The sequence below is a fragment of the Varroa destructor genome, unplaced genomic scaffold, assembly GCF_002443255.2.
Source record: "Varroa destructor unplaced genomic scaffold, Vdes_3.0 BEIS01000006.1, whole genome shotgun sequence".
In the NCBI taxonomy this organism is placed as follows: Eukaryota; Metazoa; Arthropoda; class Arachnida; order Mesostigmata; family Varroidae; genus Varroa; species Varroa destructor.
The window spans coordinates 7,848,589-7,866,282 of NW_019211459.1; the positions used below are offsets into that span (position 1 = coordinate 7,848,589).

A 17,694-nucleotide genomic window follows, 5' to 3' on the forward strand; every position below is an offset into this window, starting at 1 on the left:
AACTAGCGCTTGCCAAATTTGATGAAATTTTTCTACTCCTCGAAGCGAAGACCCCGCCAGCTCTATCAACTGGTAGCTTAGCAGAAGTGGTTTTACGGATCGCTTCAGCAGTGTAGTTCAATTTGCTGGACGAAGCGATGAAGGGAGTCTAGGGTACGAAGATGGGTTGGTGGAGCCGACTTACTCCGGATCAAGATGGCGCCATGTTGGTAGGCGGGCCGACCTCGCAGAAGAAATCACTATCCGATCAATTCTCTGGCTCACCTGGCCGCCTGAGCAGGTAACAACGCTCAGAACGGCCGCCGAAGATGAGGGAGAGATGACGAGCTCACTCCCTTTCCTTTGGTCGCTCCACGGCCACGGTGGTGGCCACTTGGTACGAGACCTGCCGCTGCTACGACTGCTATTCCAACGACGGTACCAGCGACCGCTTGGATCGGCGACTCGATAGCGGCTCCCGGCAACCCGCTCTCATCACAGCACAACAGCACGCTCCGATCGCCGTTGACGCTGGCACCGAGACAGGACGATTATAACAGCGGCTCCTGTTGCTGCTTGATGGCTGTTGTTGGTGGGTTCTTGACTGAGTTACTGCTACTGCTGCGTCCGCCACCGCTGCTGCTGCTGCTGTTGCTGTTGGGCCACACGACGTCCTTCCTAGGGGAGAACAAGCGTTTGCTGCTACAAACCAACAGGGAACGTCAAGTAGGCGATCATCAACCAAGCAACGAAAGTACGCTTTTAGCTGTAGCTGAACCGCAGCGCAAATTGCCGCCGAACTGGCCGAAACGATGCGACGAACGACCGGATATTTTGAGCCAGAATCGTAGAGTGACAGGCCCAGCGATAGGCAGTGCTATACCACGATCAACATTAACAAGACCGGTGTCAGGGCAGCTCTGTAGCGGTAAACGCAGACCAATTGTTACTGTTATTGCAGTTTTGCTGATGCTTCGAGTTACGTGTACGTCCGGTTCTGAACTCTGGCCATTTCACCAAAGTTTAACAGGCAAACGCGTTACCAACCCAACATCACGGGAACAGCTTCGCCGGTACTATCTAATAAATATTATATTTCGAGTTACAACTATTGAATCAAGTTGCATTGCTTCAAGTTGGTGGCATTACAACTAGTGGTAATAATAGTGGCGTATATGGGACCCCTGTGACGACAACGATGGTTATATCGATGGCGGCATCGTTGGCGGATATCACAGCAGAGGCAACGGCAGCAGCGTTAGAAAACGGTCAGTAACAGAAGATCACGGCCCGGCTGCGGCTGGCGACTGCAATCGTCGCAAACAATTTCTACCGCACCAGCAGCAACAACATGGCCATCATTCCAATGACTATCATCATCATCACCGTCGTCATTGACTTCGTCGTCTTTTTCGCCGTGGTCCCCTTCGCCGCCGTTGTGCCGACCCATCCTCTCTCCATTCAGCCTCGCTAGTCGTTTGATACACTGTGCGCGTCGGCGGACCCTTCTAGTGCATCGTTTAGATGCAAACAGACATAATGGAACATAAGAGTATTGGGAGTGGATGAGGGTTCGCGGTGAGTAACATAACCACTATACGTGCTAGCTTATTCTGCTAGCTCTAGCTTATGTGGGTTAGCCTACCTTGCATTAGTGGCTTGCCTGGCTAGGTAGTGGGTCGCTACCCACCCAACGGGGCATCGGCCACATCGATGGCAAATCGGATGGAGGCAAGTTACTGACCGATAAAATGCCACTGGCTTCTGGCAACGTGGATTCGTCCACAGTAATGCTTTTACCTGCTGTCCATGCAACGAGAGGCTCAGAAGACACGAGTCTCACGTCAGTGATTATTATTATGGTGTAATTGCGGTCGGGTAAAATCTCTGACACGAAAAGGATCAAGGCCAGAAAGCTAATGCCCGTAGGAACACAGACAATCGCACCGGGATCAATAACAATAACAACAATAGCGAAACACGATCAGGACGCTGCGAACCGCCCAACCGAACGCAGTCCATCAGTTGAACTTATGAACAAAGGGGCGCAGAAACACCGCCTCGTTTGGCAGCGTTTGAGCAACATCTCGGCTTGCCATGCACGCAACCACTCCTCTATAGCGTGACTTTCATACCAGAATCGAACGAAGACCATTGGACATATGTGCTAATACCGCGTGATAAGGTAGTTCGTCCATCACCGAATGGGTGCCACTCAGGATGAGGTGGGAACGAAGCGGCACGGAAACCGAAAAGGATTTAACACCAGGCGCCAACCATCGATAGGGCAACGGAAAAGTAGTTGTAAAAAAAAGTAAGCAGGGTAAGGGGTTAGTGGCTGACGAACGTGGATGCACGATCAAAATAGAAACAGAAATTAGGCTGCAAATCATGGCAAGGCGCGTGCTGGACCTAAGGCCAAAGACCAGTTGGGCGGCGGATGCCTACCCACTAGCACTGTCTAATTAATGAGCGGTCCTTGGCGTGAAGCAAGGTGCCGAATAGGACGGAAAGCTGACGGGGATGCGATACCCAGGGGCAACTAAGGCTAGATACCCGCCATCAGTCCGATGAGTGCGATTGCTGTTCAGCTTTGCAGCAGAGCAACCGTCCCAGTTCGCCCCTCTCCATTGCTGCTGTCGTCTTCGCCGCCGTACGCACGACTCTTAGTGACGGCTGCCTACTAGCCACTCAGATAAAGACTCGCGTACGAGCAGTCTTTTTCCCTCTGCTTGTAGACTCACGCAAGTAAACCGCCGCTCCATTACCAGTCGAACACGCAAATGAGTGCCCTCTTCTACACGTGCAGACACACGCCGACGCGCACAAATACGTCGGAAATCACCGGACGACAGCTACCGCTGATATCAAGGCGCAGCTAGAGACGTTCAACTACGAACAGAACAGTCAACTAAATGTGTAGTAAATAGACAGAAGCTGAATATCTGAAAAAGAAGGGGAGAGAAATACCTGCTAGCTTGTGAATGTTTTTATGGCTATTGAAAGCCGTTTTTATCAGGGGCAACATTACCCCTGGTAAAATGATAGATACGGAAGACGATAGCTGGCTGCCCTTAGTATTACATGTCAACTGGATAGCCGTTACGTTGAACTTCTTTAACTTAAATGAGGCTACATTCATTCTAGAATTTTTTTCTATCTTTCTGCCCATTTCTGATGCAATTTTTTAATACAATGGTGACAAAAAATGTTTGAGTATTCTTCCTTAACAGCAACGTGTAATCCCAACTGCTTTTGTACAACAGGGCAATATCAATATATCATTATGTTTTCACCACAATACGACGCAGCCAGTCCCATAGCCCTAACCGTTGCATTACAGAATCAAATCTGCTTTTCAAGCTAGGAGCTTTCAGGGAACAGAAGTTCATCTGCAGTTCCACCCAACGTAAAGCTTCCTTTTCAAAGTCAAAAGTTCATCGCAACGGCTCGTTCTGTAATTGTTGTTTATAATTTATGGGATTCGGATTTCAGGTATTAGAATATGCCGACGTTATCTAACATTGAATGCTGATCTCTTTGTGGTCGTAGACAGAAAGCGTCCCTCCTAAAATCTACCTGACTCCTGAACGGCATCTTCAACAACCACTTTCATATCAGATCGTGATTTTCGAGAGTGGTAAATACTGTTTAAAAAAACGTTTTCTTTTAGGAAAATATTTCGCTGTAAAGTCTGAAATAAGGAGATGATAAGAAAGGAGACTTGTTCCTCATTAGCTGCACCATTTGTCTTTTGGCTGATTTGAAACTCTGAAGCTCTTATAACGTTTGATTGCATAGTGTTCATTTTCTGAAACCAATCAGGCGGTAATCGGGCGTAAGCACCCTTCATTGTGGTGTTAAGGGCTGGAAGTCGAAGACAATGCAAAAAAATATAGATCGCATCTGAATATCCCTACCATAGCTATCACTTCAGCATCTCCTCAAGAAAAGCTACAAAAATTTTTCCATTTACAAGATTCTTTACCTCACGCGTATGCGATATAGTTGGTGACACCACATGAGAGACTTACCATTTATACAGACTGTAGAAAGTCGTCCTGGCTAACTTCCGAAGAGCCATGTACAACATAATAGGCAACGACTTCTATTGGCGTCTGCATGTTCAATCAATGATAAACAAGAATAAGGGAGTCCAAAGAAAAAGAGAAACAACTGGATCCAACAAACTTTTTTAAAAAACAAAGTTTTTTTTACTGTTTTATGATATATATTCCTTTCAGGAAATTCTCTATCTTCTTTCGTTTGGATCATGCCAATAGATGCGTAAGCGACTCGCGTCTTGAGATTTACCATAGAGACTGTCCAATCCGAGCAACCAACTCTGTGTTCTTGTTTAGGATAACGCTACAGCCCTACATCTTGAGATAACTTGTTTACATATATCTATGGTTATACAAAGCATGCTTAGTTGAATCGCCCATTTGCCCGAAAACGTCTGTTTACTCATACCTTATCAGAAAAATAAAAAAAAAAAAATAATTTTCGGGAAGTAAAAGAAACTTAAGGACAAGAATCAGTAAGGATGCAACGAAGCTTCTTCAGTTAGCTAGGCAGTTTTAATTTTCTAGAATCGTTAAGAGTCACCTTTGTTTGTCCTGGCTGCATCCTTCATTCCATCTACTGAGCCGGCACTGGCCGAGACTGTTGGTTTTGCAGCAGTGGATTAGAATGCAGGCTTCTTTTAGACGCATTTGCGATATTGTCCTAGGCATTGGCTTAGAGCTTGTTGTTTTGATATGACTATGAAATGTTCGATTCGGGCGGCGATTTCAACAACATGTTTCAACTTCTGCCCTGGTCGTTATATTTTGCGGAGCAGAAATTCGTGTTACACAGATGTAGCATGAAACGTCTTTCATCCCCTGTAAGGTTACTAATTACGAGCCATTATCGTCTTAGCCGTTGGTTACTCGACTAAACTTCTACCTGAATAAGCAAAGTTCGAGTGCAGAAATGATGCTTTGACGAGATGTATGTGTCTAACAAAAAAACGTTTTCTTTAAATTTGTCAAACATCATTTAGATCTTAGCAAGCGAATACAGCGTGGTCGACAATAAACGACACTGTGTTGGCCTCCGTCAAGCTTTAAGTCATACCTGTGATCGAGTGCCTCGTCGTGGCTTCCGTAGTACCGTCCTAAGGGTCTGAAGAGCCTGAGAGTGTGACGCAGTCCTCGCCTAGATTCGGCCAGAAGAAAGCTTTTGTATATAAGCAGCAACTGAAGGAAACTGTATTTTCCTTTACAGGTTCGATGCACCTTATACGTGTTTCTGAGTAAGGATAAGAGTGCCAAATAGGTGTACAGTAAAGAACATTTACGTGGTCGTCTTCTTACGGTCTTCCTATATGTTAGATTTCACCTAAAGATGTCTGTTGGTCCAGAATTCACTAAAGAAAGCAGAGTTAATCAGTAGTAGAATCGGAAAAACTATGATTTTTCTATAGTGTACAATAGACTATGGTTTGAACAGGTTTGCGGAATAAATTATATAAATTAAATTTATCACTTAGAAATAAATTTTGCAAACGATCGATCGAAGTAGCTACACAGATGCTTAATTATTCAGACTAGCCAGCCATCTTTGCTTTCAATACATTGCCGATATTTATGTACTGCGCATCATCACACACTCACGAAGATAGTTTACGAATCCGAACGGATGATGACCTATACTATTAAAATCATGGTACAACGATAGTGTTATAATAGATGTCAATCTACACTAGATATAGATTCTTAATACTGAATATAAATTTGTTTCTACCAGCAATGGCGTTACACGCTAGCCTTTTTGCAGGGCTTGACAGTTGCATGAACGGGCTATCCATATGCGCATATGCCCTACAAAGAAATAGCCATAGGAAGAGTAATCGAAAAAAACTTCTAAGGGGCACATCAATTCGAGGCATTTAGAAAGCGTCTCGGCCAGAAAGCTGTATTTGACTGCCAATGCTAGCTGACGTCTAGGTGGCCGATGCCGCAGCCGAAGCGGGAGCCGTCCGCCCTACTCGCCAGTCACTACACTAAAGAAACAAAAAACAGCTTCTGAGAAGGAGGTGCTGATGAAAACCGTATTCCATGAGCAACCGGAACAAGAAGCTGCTACAAGACGACGACCTGCGACACAGCTGCCATCTGTAAAGACGAAGACCACTACACGGAGCCTACATCTCAAGGCTGTGTTCTAGCATATCCGCAGAATTGCCATACGAATTCTCAGAGGATTATAGCAACGCGCACCCAATAAAGATAGCGAAATCAAAAATTCATAGGAGTCAAAGTACGTAATGATACTGTGACTAAGAACAATCTATAGGAGGAGGACGGTGAAACATTGCCCTATAGTAAGACTCTGAGGGAAAATTCTAACCTGAGGTTCTTCATATATTTTCTATATATTTCAAGAAATATAAATGATTATATGGTGGGGGACGTGGGGGAGACGAAGGGAACTCTCGTATTTGTAAAAAATGCTTCGAACATGAAACAAGATTCTTCCTCGTACAAAGTTTCTGCTTGTGGCAGCACATTTCCACGTCGAGAGGCACAGCTCATGCACAGGATAACCTTCTTGCCAACACGCACAATTAATGACCTCACAGATCGCACGCCGATACTAACCGAAGAGCTTGAACAATAGTCACATATGACAACACCATGGTTGTTTCGGGGAACCTAAATCTATCCCGTATCGACTGGGACACGCTAAATATGCCGAAAGTAGGCGCGAACTAAGCCAACAAGACATTATTTCCGTGTGCTCCCCGTAGTCTGCTACCGTTTATTACGGATCCCACTTGGCACGCGACGTTTCTTCTCAGCATTGCCTCATGCAATGACGACTCAATCTCAGACGTTGAGGTGTTTCGGGCTCATACATGATGACCAGACTGGAGATATTCTATAACGACTGCGAGAATCTGTGCTTATAAAAACTTAAACTGATGATTTCACCAGCTAGTGAACAAACCAGCCTCGCCCAAGTAGAAGCTGTCTGTTGCAGGCTAACAAACATATACTTTAGCTACATCTGTTTCTAGGAAAACAATGTGATCCGAATAGGGTCTCAGCGATATAATTACAGAAATTAACACAATGACCAGAAAACAACGGGTAATTAGAGAATACAGCATCCCACGACGCAATGATTTAAGAACGATTTACAATCACAGATATATGAGTAAAAGAATAACCGTGCAGGATGCACTGAGTTCTATTAGGCGCCCACACGGAACATTAATGGTGGATGATCGCGAAGAAACCCAAATATTCAACGCTTTCTTCGAATCTACATATCTGTGGGATGATACTATGCGGGCAGCGGCGAAATGATGCCCCACTACCTCCTGAAGGGCCATTCGAATTGATTGCCCATTATATAGATGTTAGCCCAGTAGAGGCAGTCGAGCATCTAAAGAATCTGCAGTGCAAACCCAGCGAGAGCCCGGCCAAACTTCCGTTAGACTTATTTAAAAGGCTCGGGATCTTAATCTTTATTTCCCTTTCACGCAATTGAGACTGCTCAAGTGCTAGATATATTATACCCGATGAACAAGAAAGGAAGCCTACTAACAAAAGACCACTATCAGCAACTATAGCAGCCTGCAAACTGCTGGAAGACATCATTTGTGCGGCTGCGCACAAGAGCTCTAACGACCAAGGACTGAGGTCTGGTGGTTTATCGGGAACACAGTTCAAACGTACAAAGTTTATCAACATGTCCTAGCGTTTTGATGTGGTACTTCGATACTTCAGCTTTAGATTAGCTTTCAAAAAGGACAGTCATTTAAAGTTTTCAATACTCTTCCCCATTTTTGTGTTGACGATCCACTGCTGAAGTGCCTCCGAAGTTTCCTTAAATACCGTACGCTCCGTGTTAGAGTCAAGGAGAAACGCTTAGATACAACCCGAATGGTTTCGGATCGGTTTCAAAATACACCTCAGAAACCTCTCATGCATATTGGCCCTATCGGCGTTAGCAAAAAGATATGCAAAAGTCAATAAACACGATCGCGGCCTGCTGTCGCAGAATAAGTTTTTCGAAAAAAGGTACCGTTTTACATTTTCGGCGGATCAATTTCATTCATGTATATTCTGGTAGCGGACCCAACCTGCAATCGGGAAGATTATTTACGACCTGGGGATTGCCACTACAATATGCAGAAGATGTGACAGATGAATTATAATTAAGTTATATGCTCGTTCGTTTTAAAACACCCAACATCAGACTATTCAGTACGTTTATGTAGGAGCTACACGGGCGCGCTACGTTCAAACGTCAGTGTGCAACAAAAAAGAAAGAAATTTTATCAATTCTTGACAGATTCATCGTTACTGATGGCCAGGAAACAGCAGTGTTTGGTACGCTCAAGACCAGTATCACATCTCACCACAATATATCAAACCTATTGCCAAAACGCGCTATTAAGTAACCCATCCCTGTGGACAGTCTTGAAACAAAAAAGGAGAACGAAAGATTAATTTTCAGGACAATTCTGTATGAAGAACCTCCGATCCAGTTTAGCTTGCTGTAGTCGTGAACCAAAGGACTGCGTTGATTGGTAAGAGATTTCCCGCTCCCTTTTTTTTCTGATACTCGAGAAATCCAAGTGAGCAAACTCGTCCCTTAACATAACATTACGGCAAACGGTGTAAATAGTTCTTACATTTATAATGTACCAGAATCAATAACGATAAAGCTGTTTACTATGCTTAATATTATAGCCAATTTTATTGGTTCTATTATAAAATAAAGGCCCAATCATTCGTTGTAACGGTTCAAGTTCCTTCCATTTGGCTGTTACTCAGTTGATTGTAAATCGTGCTAGTTAATGAGTATTCGTAGAGGTAAATGTCATATATTATGGTAGACATGCGGACGGGTTTTGCGCTGAAACAAACCTAGCCTGACCCTAACAAGCGTATCGGCTTCATTAAAAAAGTCATTTAAAAATTAAAGTAAACCATCCTTGAGCCAATAACTATTAAACATTACTATCGGTGTTGTCCTATAACAAACTACCATTGTTTCAAGCTTCTATAGATGTAATGTAAATTTCGGCAATAGATCTAGGATTATAGCGGTTATCGCAAACTATACAGCTCAGCCTGGACCGTTATAACTACGCGGTGGGCGATGTAGCTGCTTGTCAAGATTCACCCCACACTTTATGGGTTTCCATACGTGTGTAGGTACAAATATTATCGTTTGCGCTAAGTAGCTCTCTGTTTCTCGTGTACAAATATGATGTCCTGTCAATTTCTATAATAAATTGACAGGTCGATAAAACGATCGCTCTGTCGGTAGCTGTTAACAGAATGAAGGTGACCTCTATCCCCGTTGAGAAAAACTAATTATACCCCGAGTATTATTTATAGGCGGCATACAGCTAAGCGACGCCCAAATCGAAATAGAACTCGGCCTTTGCTCGTATCTTGTATTCTCTCCATGAATTATTGATGTGCGCGGTACAAGTCCATTCGTATACACGGACCAGACACCAATATTTGGTTTCGTACCACTCACCGAACAAGCAGCCCTAAAAGGCTTACGAACCCATATACTTCCACAAATTAAGTTCCGGAGAAGTTGCTTGCAGCGACATATAGAGGCAATCGGGGCTCGGTCATCATGGCAGTCACTATCGAATAGATGCTGTGACATGCACATACGATGACTAGATGATATTTACTTGATAACTATGTACCAAATATAAAGATGAGGATATATTAAGTATAGAAATATGAGTATGCTCGTCCCTTACACGAACCCGATATCTAGTTCACACAGGGCGGACTAAATAAGTTTGGGGCATTATGTTTTCAGCTGACTAAATCGATGCTTCACCTCCTTTCAACTTGGAATGGTCTTCTTTTAAGCGCTGCGAATAGGTTTAACCTACGTGTTTTTCAGGAGCACTATTAGATTAGAGAAGCCTCTGGTTTTCATTCTTCTTTGGGCGTAATCGCTAATCAAGCTGACTACCGACGTCGAGAAAACTCTACATGAAGGAAAGGCAGCCCTTTTCGTATCAAAGCTATTCTAAGCCGCAGCAGTGGCCAGGACGGGTTCTCTGCACTGTACAAGTTAGGGGTTCGGAAGACGTTCGTCCCCTTGTAGTATACGCCTTGGGCTCTCGCGATGGAGCAGTAATAACGCGCTGGCCTGCTGACCTTAGGGACAAGCAGTAACCTGCTCCAGATTCGAAACTGGGGGCTAGATTTACTCCGTGTCATATTGGAAAGGGTCAGCTGTTCGAAGCAATGCTTAGTAGCGCCAGATATAGAACTTGGGAAATTCATGTCGCGTCCTTTGTTGGGATCGTCTCATTGTGCTTTGGATTAATTGTTCGTACCATTTATCGGCAGTTTCAATGTATAGTGTACAATTGTTCTCTAAAACAGAAGTATATTGCTGGCAGGCTTAAAATACAATATATCTGTGTTGCTATTAATAGTAACATGCTCAGGCCCTTCTTAATAATTCATTGAACACTATTGATGTTGACCTTAAACGGCCGACGAATGTATTCGATGTATCTCAGTTCCGATTCCGTGGAACTTATAGACATTTAGGATCGAAGCCCGTCATAAAGACGCAAAATAGACATCTGTTGTTGACCGTATCTACAGTGCTTACAGGAAATACTTTTGCGAAATCATTGCACTAACAATGAGAGAGTCAGCTACGATGATCGATAATGATCAGTAGCCCGATTTCCTTCGAGAGCTAAACGTAAATTATATTATTATAGGTAAAGAGCGCTTTTTAGGGTACTTATCATATGATTCATTGCAGGTTTATGGTAACCATCCCTTCAAATCCAATCAAACGTTTACTGTAGATATGACTCACATGGTCGCATGTTTTACTTCGTTGAGTTTCTGGTTCGTCCTCGATACTAACAAATTCAATTATTATTATTCAGAACATCTGAATCTGACTCCTTCCAGAGTGCCCTCCACCGTCGCTGCGAATAGGGCCTCATCCAGTATTAGTACAGCGCCGGTTTTGGCGTAGGCGGAGCCTCGGGCGGAGCTCTGCGAGTAGTGGGAGGGCTTCGAAGAACGGGTTGTAGCAGCGATTGAGCGCACTCTCTTTCTTTTTTTGAGAACACGTTGATTAGCGTTGTGATCGCATGAGCACGGTAGGTGTCATATGTTGAGTAAATACAAGATGCCTATTGGAGTGCACAGCTAGATCTGACGTTAATATCTCAGCTCAGCCGACTGCCAAATGAAACCAGATAATTAATGTAATTAGTTGATTGCAAGAAGAATATACGACACTCCGCTATAGAACTGACGAATTTGTGTGTGTCCTGTGTAGCCTTAGAGGCGTTCGTTGACATACTGCGTTGCTGACCCTTCTCACACGTAGGCCTCACAGGCAGACTCTCTATAGGCCCCCTAGGCTGTGTAGGGCATTATCATTACCACCACTTGGGTGAGATCACTGTTGGAGATGTATTTTGCCAAATTCGACGTATGTATGCCTTGAATAAAGCGTCAAGATCAAACACTGCATTGCTGCGTTCCATTTGTTGCGTGGTCGGTCCCTTTGAGATGATGATTTGATCGGGAACTCATTCAGGGGCGTTTGAGGTTCCAATGAAGCCGCCACGTCGACTGAAGGCTTTAAGCAGCCGCATGTAAATCATCGGACAACATGCAGTCTCGTAGAAGGTCAGAAAATTCCAACCCGGTGAAAGGGGTCCCTGATAAACAATCAACAGCCCGCAATATCAAGCCGGATAGTGCAATAGTAGAATGATCTTTAAAGGCCCAGGTGGCTGCTAATATTGACAACGTTCGGAACGTGGCCTGACATACATGAGACAGAGGACGAAAAATCATCTTACGATGCTAGAAGAAATTACGACCTCTTGTCATGGAACCCTTAAAGTACTGTTAGTTAAAAAGATGTCCTGAAATGTTGTTTTTCAGTCCTCTTGTGCGACAGTTGTTGCTCTGAATGATTTTACTGCCTGGATTTTATTCAATATGAATGGCTATACGTATCCGATACGAGCTCGAGAAATCCCGCAAATAATATGTAGTCGTTTATTGTACATTGCAATTGGGATGTAACACAAATAGACTTATCTTCACAAAAAACAGAATCGTTTATTATAGACGATATCTCTCTACTTGTCAGCTTAGTAGAATTTTCGTAGCTGGATCGAGATGCAGGACGCCTAGAGGCGTCCTGGCGCTGAAAACCATAAAGTAAAACAACTATAGAACGACACATTGTTTCCATTTCATAATAATAATTTATACAGCAGCCGGATCTTTTGCACCCTACATTCACGGCAACAACGAAAAGTATACCAATTGGCAGGGCATTGATATATTGCCTAACTTCGTCGCTTCCTACCAAGATGCACCGACAATCTCATCGCGCTTAACGTGTGGTAATAGGGGTCAGAAAGTTTGGCCAACTCAAATCTAGTGATCGTACAAATGAGGTACTGTTTGATAGGTTTTTAGTTTTCCAATTTGGCAAACTTTAAGATTAACCCATTATTGGCCAAAAAAAAAACATGTTCCATTGCATATAACCTATATACTGGTCTTGAATTCAGTATAACAGGCGACGTGGTGTAGTTATCCGGGAAGCTCGTGCAAATAAGCGTTTCGGGTTCTGTCTATAAACGATCAATGTTTACCCATGTTTATAGTAGGATTTCATTACAGGATTGTTGTCGGCGAGGCAGTTGCCTCCCCATATTTGCCCAGAAACGAATTTTGAAGCATCACATCGATCACTAGCCAGTTACCGTAATAACTCTGTTTCAAACCATCCTGTCTCAGCCGCACTTCGTTCCAAATATAAAAAGAACGGTGGCAACCCGCCTCGATTCTCCTATCCAACAAAGCTTAAAGAAGCCGGATTTTTTCGGCACATGCACTTCTCGGACAACAGAGATACAATAATTAATTTTGTAATTAAATAAGGATTGAATTTATTTGATAATTAAATTTTAGATCAGACCCTCGTTCATTTGTGATCGGGCGATCTTTATTGGCACTCTCAGACTCAAGACGCACGCAGGAGTTGTCAAGCATGAACAGGGGTCCGGACTGTCGAAATTCTAACGATCTGAACAAGGGTAATAGTCACTTGCTGCTTATATGAGCCCATACTCGGCAATGATACTCTTCAAGTATGCCTTATATATGCTCTACAGAGAATTATTTATAAAAATCATTTTTAATATTCTGTTCGAAAATCGCGTTTTTCCTTTCGGTCACAGTACCTATTACCATCTTGTAGCATACATAAAAACCTGGCCAAAAGACAAATCGAATATCGGCTCGTCGTGTTGTTCAAAATGAGATACGGAGAAAAACAAGCACATAACAACAATAGCAACAATAACAACGGAGGGCATGCTTGCATTTAGTAACTAACGGGCTGCGCATACAAGGTTTTGAAGAATTGGACCTAATAATGCTCAAAAAGTGACGTAACTTCCAACGTTCTCATAACAGAATTTTTAGTTAATCTCGCTTATTTATTTGGGCAATTACTAACCCGGTTTTGGGTCTTGTTTCCATTAGGACAAATCAGCAACGTTTAATATGTCGTGATCTACGAACGAGACGCTAGTCAAGGGAAGCTCTACAACCGATCTCTATAATCAGTACGTATAACATCCGTTTCCGACTCTATAAAGCGTGACGTTTTTGTTCGAATTTAGGATAGGTTACATCCACTGAGAAGTGTGGTTATCACAACATTACGATTCTGGTACAGATCGTTGTGATACGTTGTATCAAAATCTGTCTGGCGGAACACCTAACGGCGATATCGGACGTAAAACTCAAAGCATAGAAGTTCTATTAAAGTAGATGCGCAACGGCCAGTTAAGGGTAGAAGTTTAAAAGACTGACCTAAATGTTTTAAGCCTTTACCCTCTATGTTGATTATTGCCATGTCACAGTTATAACGGACCAGCTGTTCAGCTGTAACGCATAATCAAAGGGTCAGTAGTAAAGTACAATATATTCCAATTTATTGTTTATTCGAGCCTTTATTTATTTATTATTGATTCTACTCGCAGCATCCAAACACTGCCCGAAGGGTTAACAAATAACAGTAAAATTAATAATAAAGGCGCTTGTGGCTTAAGGATATTATTTTAAGGACAAATTCCTAAATCAGATCAAGTGTTTATATGTATTTCATGTTAGAGCTTATTTAAAATATCTGTATACTTTATTAATAAACTCATGTCATTATGCATGTTAAGAAATTATACTATTATAAAAGTAAGGTTATCGCAGATTCAACAGAAAACACCTAACTTGGTCGATCGGAAATCCTGCCTTGCGTGATCGGACTGAACAGAAAATAAATCGGTTTATGAAAAACCAAGATTTTATTATCAGGCTGCTTAATTCGACGGAACTGCCACACCGTCCGACAGCTGCGACAACAAGAATTAGGTCTTCATTCGCCTACGACCGTGCGCACTAACATGATCGAGCTTCATTTGTAGACGTGATGTCAGTAGGTTTGATCATATTGGTGCTGTTAAAACAAAAGAAGCTCATAAAATCATAATACCTTCAATAGTCGAAAGCCGACATAATCCTTGGATTTTTTTTTTTATATTTCACAACAACAAATGGCTCTTCGTGATATAATTTAACTTAGGCCGTTTGCTACAGGAGCTTTGTTGTTCCGAGACAGCAAATTAAAATCGTCCTGTTGAAAAATAGGATCTAACTAGATTGTTTGCTTTCCATACTCGGATTCAAAATTCAAGTGTTTTTTAAGGTATAATACTAGTCAGATTAAAATAGCATCAACTGAGGTAAATAAATATATTAGAATCGTAATGTCAACGTCTTTCACTATTTCTCAAAAAAAATTCAACTGGACCTCGTTCTTCTAGATCCATTCTTTCTACCTCTTAATTCCCGTACGACTGGCAAGGTAATTTTATTCAATTAAGAACAACCTCCGATATTTTTATCGTCGTTACTAATTTGTTAATAATAAACAACCATAAAAATAATAATAATAAAATGTTTTTGAGAATTCGTTTTGTAAACACGAACTCGACTATACTTCGATAGAGCGACGGAGCTTCTATGTAACGAGCTGTCGCCTCTTCCTGCGTGATCCTGTTGCCATCTACAAAATTTCTGGAAATAGGTTGATTCTCTAGCACATTGTTTCTTTATTTTTTCTATATTATATATTCTTCATCGGCTTCTACGGCCAGTAGCGATATATTTTTACACGTATGTCTGGACAGATGTTAGCATTAAATAATGAAATATAGTAGTTATGCCTTTCCGTTCGCCCTTGTTTAGCTCGCACCGAAATAGGTGAAGATGCGCCCGATGTAGCTGAGTTCGGTGCAGTCTCTGATGAAATGGTCATCATAAATGAAAAACAGCATTTTTATAGTTTGGCTCTCTAGAGTCAGATATGTCCTACCGTATACAATGCTCTGAACCTTTATGTAGAAATTTAACCTAAGGAATCCTAATCAGCAGTCTCTGACGGCCCCGAAACTCGTACTAATATCCCAACCAGGGCGTATCATGACACAGGACATGACGCCCTATACCTATACGCGAGGACCATTTGTCGCACAATATAAAAAGGCGTTGAAAATGTCACACGACGATTGTGACAAAATCTGCTAGCCAAAATCGTGTGACTATATATATATATGTATGTATGTATGCACCGACCTAGAATACCGATTTACGTACGTGTAAAGTGAATTAAAAGCCAGCTAACTTTTCCCGAATTGAGTATTTTATTAAAATAAAAAACCACCAACGCATGATATGCTAAGCCGAAATACTATACGATAGTTATATATATGCAGTCATCTTCTAGAAGATGGAACCTCATTCTTACTCAGAAAAGTGGACCAAAAATTAGATTTATATTTATATAGCAACGCATATATAAGCTAGAATTATCGATTGTAGTATTTGTAAACGTTCATTGGGTTATACGAATGAGTGTCTGCTGTCAATTGGACAAGTAGATATTTTCGGGAAAGGCGTCTGATAATGCTTTGCCAGTCTCTTATTAATTGACTTTGGTCTTCGACACTTTATTTCGTCTAAGCGGATCGTTCATGGCAGCACAGTAAGGCTCTTCTGAGTTGATATTTGAGGTATTTTATCGGAGTTGAAGGTGATTATAAGGCTACGCTGGCCGAATCCTTTCGGAGTGAGCCGGCTCGATACGGCAAAATAATCCCCGGCAGCTGGCGGCCTGAAATATTTATTGTGCATTTAACGGTAAACATATATTGGTTGATACTGGCTTTATTTTTGTAGTATGTTGAAAAATTAAGCTGGCATATTTTCTTTACACGGCTAGCCTTCAGCTTATAACGGAAATAGTTAATGACAGTCATAGCAAAGTGGCAATTATATAGGCTAGTTCATCCTAAGGTCTTTGTTTCGATTAAAGATCGTAGGATTCGGGCGCCTCACGAGATCACTAATCATGCGCGACTTACTTGACTTTTTCGATAATTTTCTAAGTTTTAATTAGTATCTCTAGCATGTTTTACATAGTGTGACCTTCTGGATGACAAGGTTCTCCTCAGGTTTTTTTCCGAGTTTGACACTTTGACTGTTTAATACAGTAGGATAATTATGTCAGTAGACAAATCAATTAGGTTGGACGCGTTGTCCTTTACGGTAGAGGACCTTCTTTTCTAAGTTTAGCATCGTATCGCATGGATATGTCATATGTCTATAAGTGTCCGAATACAGAGATATGCTTATATTAAGTAAAGTTACAAGTAATCGAAGTTTTCTCTACTAACTCGAGCGGAGAGACCGAAACTAGGTTAGGTTGAAGCGAGGTCTGTCTCATCCCCCACTTCCCTATTTAATTTTGCCGCCTAACTCCGGCGCTTTTAGAAACGCGTACATGAAATCTATACCTTTTCACAGAAAGAATCGTTTTCTGAGTGATACCCGGCGATTCGATTGTAAAGTGGGCGTTGTTAAGTGCAACAGGTAGGGGGTTGCGTAGAGAGAGTCCAATATCGAAGGGGCGTCCAACTTTCTGCTGAGTGTCGCACTGAAAATTTTCTCATACAAATAATCAGTTCACTGTTAGCTCAGCGACGTGTCCGACTCCTGATTGCACGATACCGCAGAGTAGCTAGTGTGTGGTGTTGAACTTTATCGTACAAGCTCACACTGGCTAGATTCAACGCCCGTTGATTTTCCATTTGGTACATAACTAACGAAGTTGTTGCAGATCGATTGGGACATCTGCGCACCCGTTCCCTGGTATCTCATCTTGGGATAGTATATTTTTACTAACCAGCGATAGCAATCTGTGAACTCGATCCTTCGTAATCAATCACTTCCAAGACTTGCGTTCGAATGATGTCTTGGTGCCTGGTATTAAACAAATGTACCCCAGCGTCATATGGGAAATATTTTTTGCTGGATCAACAATAGTCAGCCTACAAAAACGTCGATGGAGCCCTTTTCGAAATAAGCTCAACAAATACATGTGCATTTCGCCATTTAGTGTACGAAGGCGTGTAACCGTTTTCGCCCGAAAGGATTAGACTGAAATTCCCATGATCAGTACAGAATAATTAAAAATTTCAAATAACATTTCTGTACCAAAGACGTTTGCCGTACTTGCTAAATAATGCGACTCCAATGGCTAATCGTA

General features: G+C 42.2%; 1 protein-coding gene and 1 long non-coding RNA gene across 10 annotated transcripts in view; one reads left to right on the forward strand and one right to left on the reverse strand.

Annotated features, from left to right (window-relative positions):
- Positions 1-68: 68 nt before the first annotated feature.
- On the forward strand, positions 69-5,552 carry LOC147754809 (uncharacterized). Its single transcript, XR_015329840.1, has 2 exons — positions 69-4,266; positions 5,027-5,552. It is a non-coding gene; the product is annotated as an uncharacterized LOC147754809 (long non-coding RNA).
- A 10,199-nt stretch (positions 5,553-15,751) lies between these two features.
- LOC111252566 (annulin-like) overlaps positions 15,752-17,694 on the reverse strand; it is an 80,819-nt gene continuing 78,876 nt past the window's right edge. For all 9 annotated transcript variants that reach the window (XM_086992043.1, XM_022810706.2, XM_086992041.1 and 6 more), the window contains 2 exons: positions 16,943-17,082; positions 15,752-16,260 (listed from right to left, as the gene is read on the reverse strand). In XM_086992043.1, coding sequence (XP_086848169.1) covers positions 16,119-16,260; positions 16,943-17,082 — 282 coding nt within the window. In that variant the 3' untranslated portion in view covers positions 15,752-16,118. The remainder of the gene's footprint in view (positions 16,261-16,942; positions 17,083-17,694) is intronic.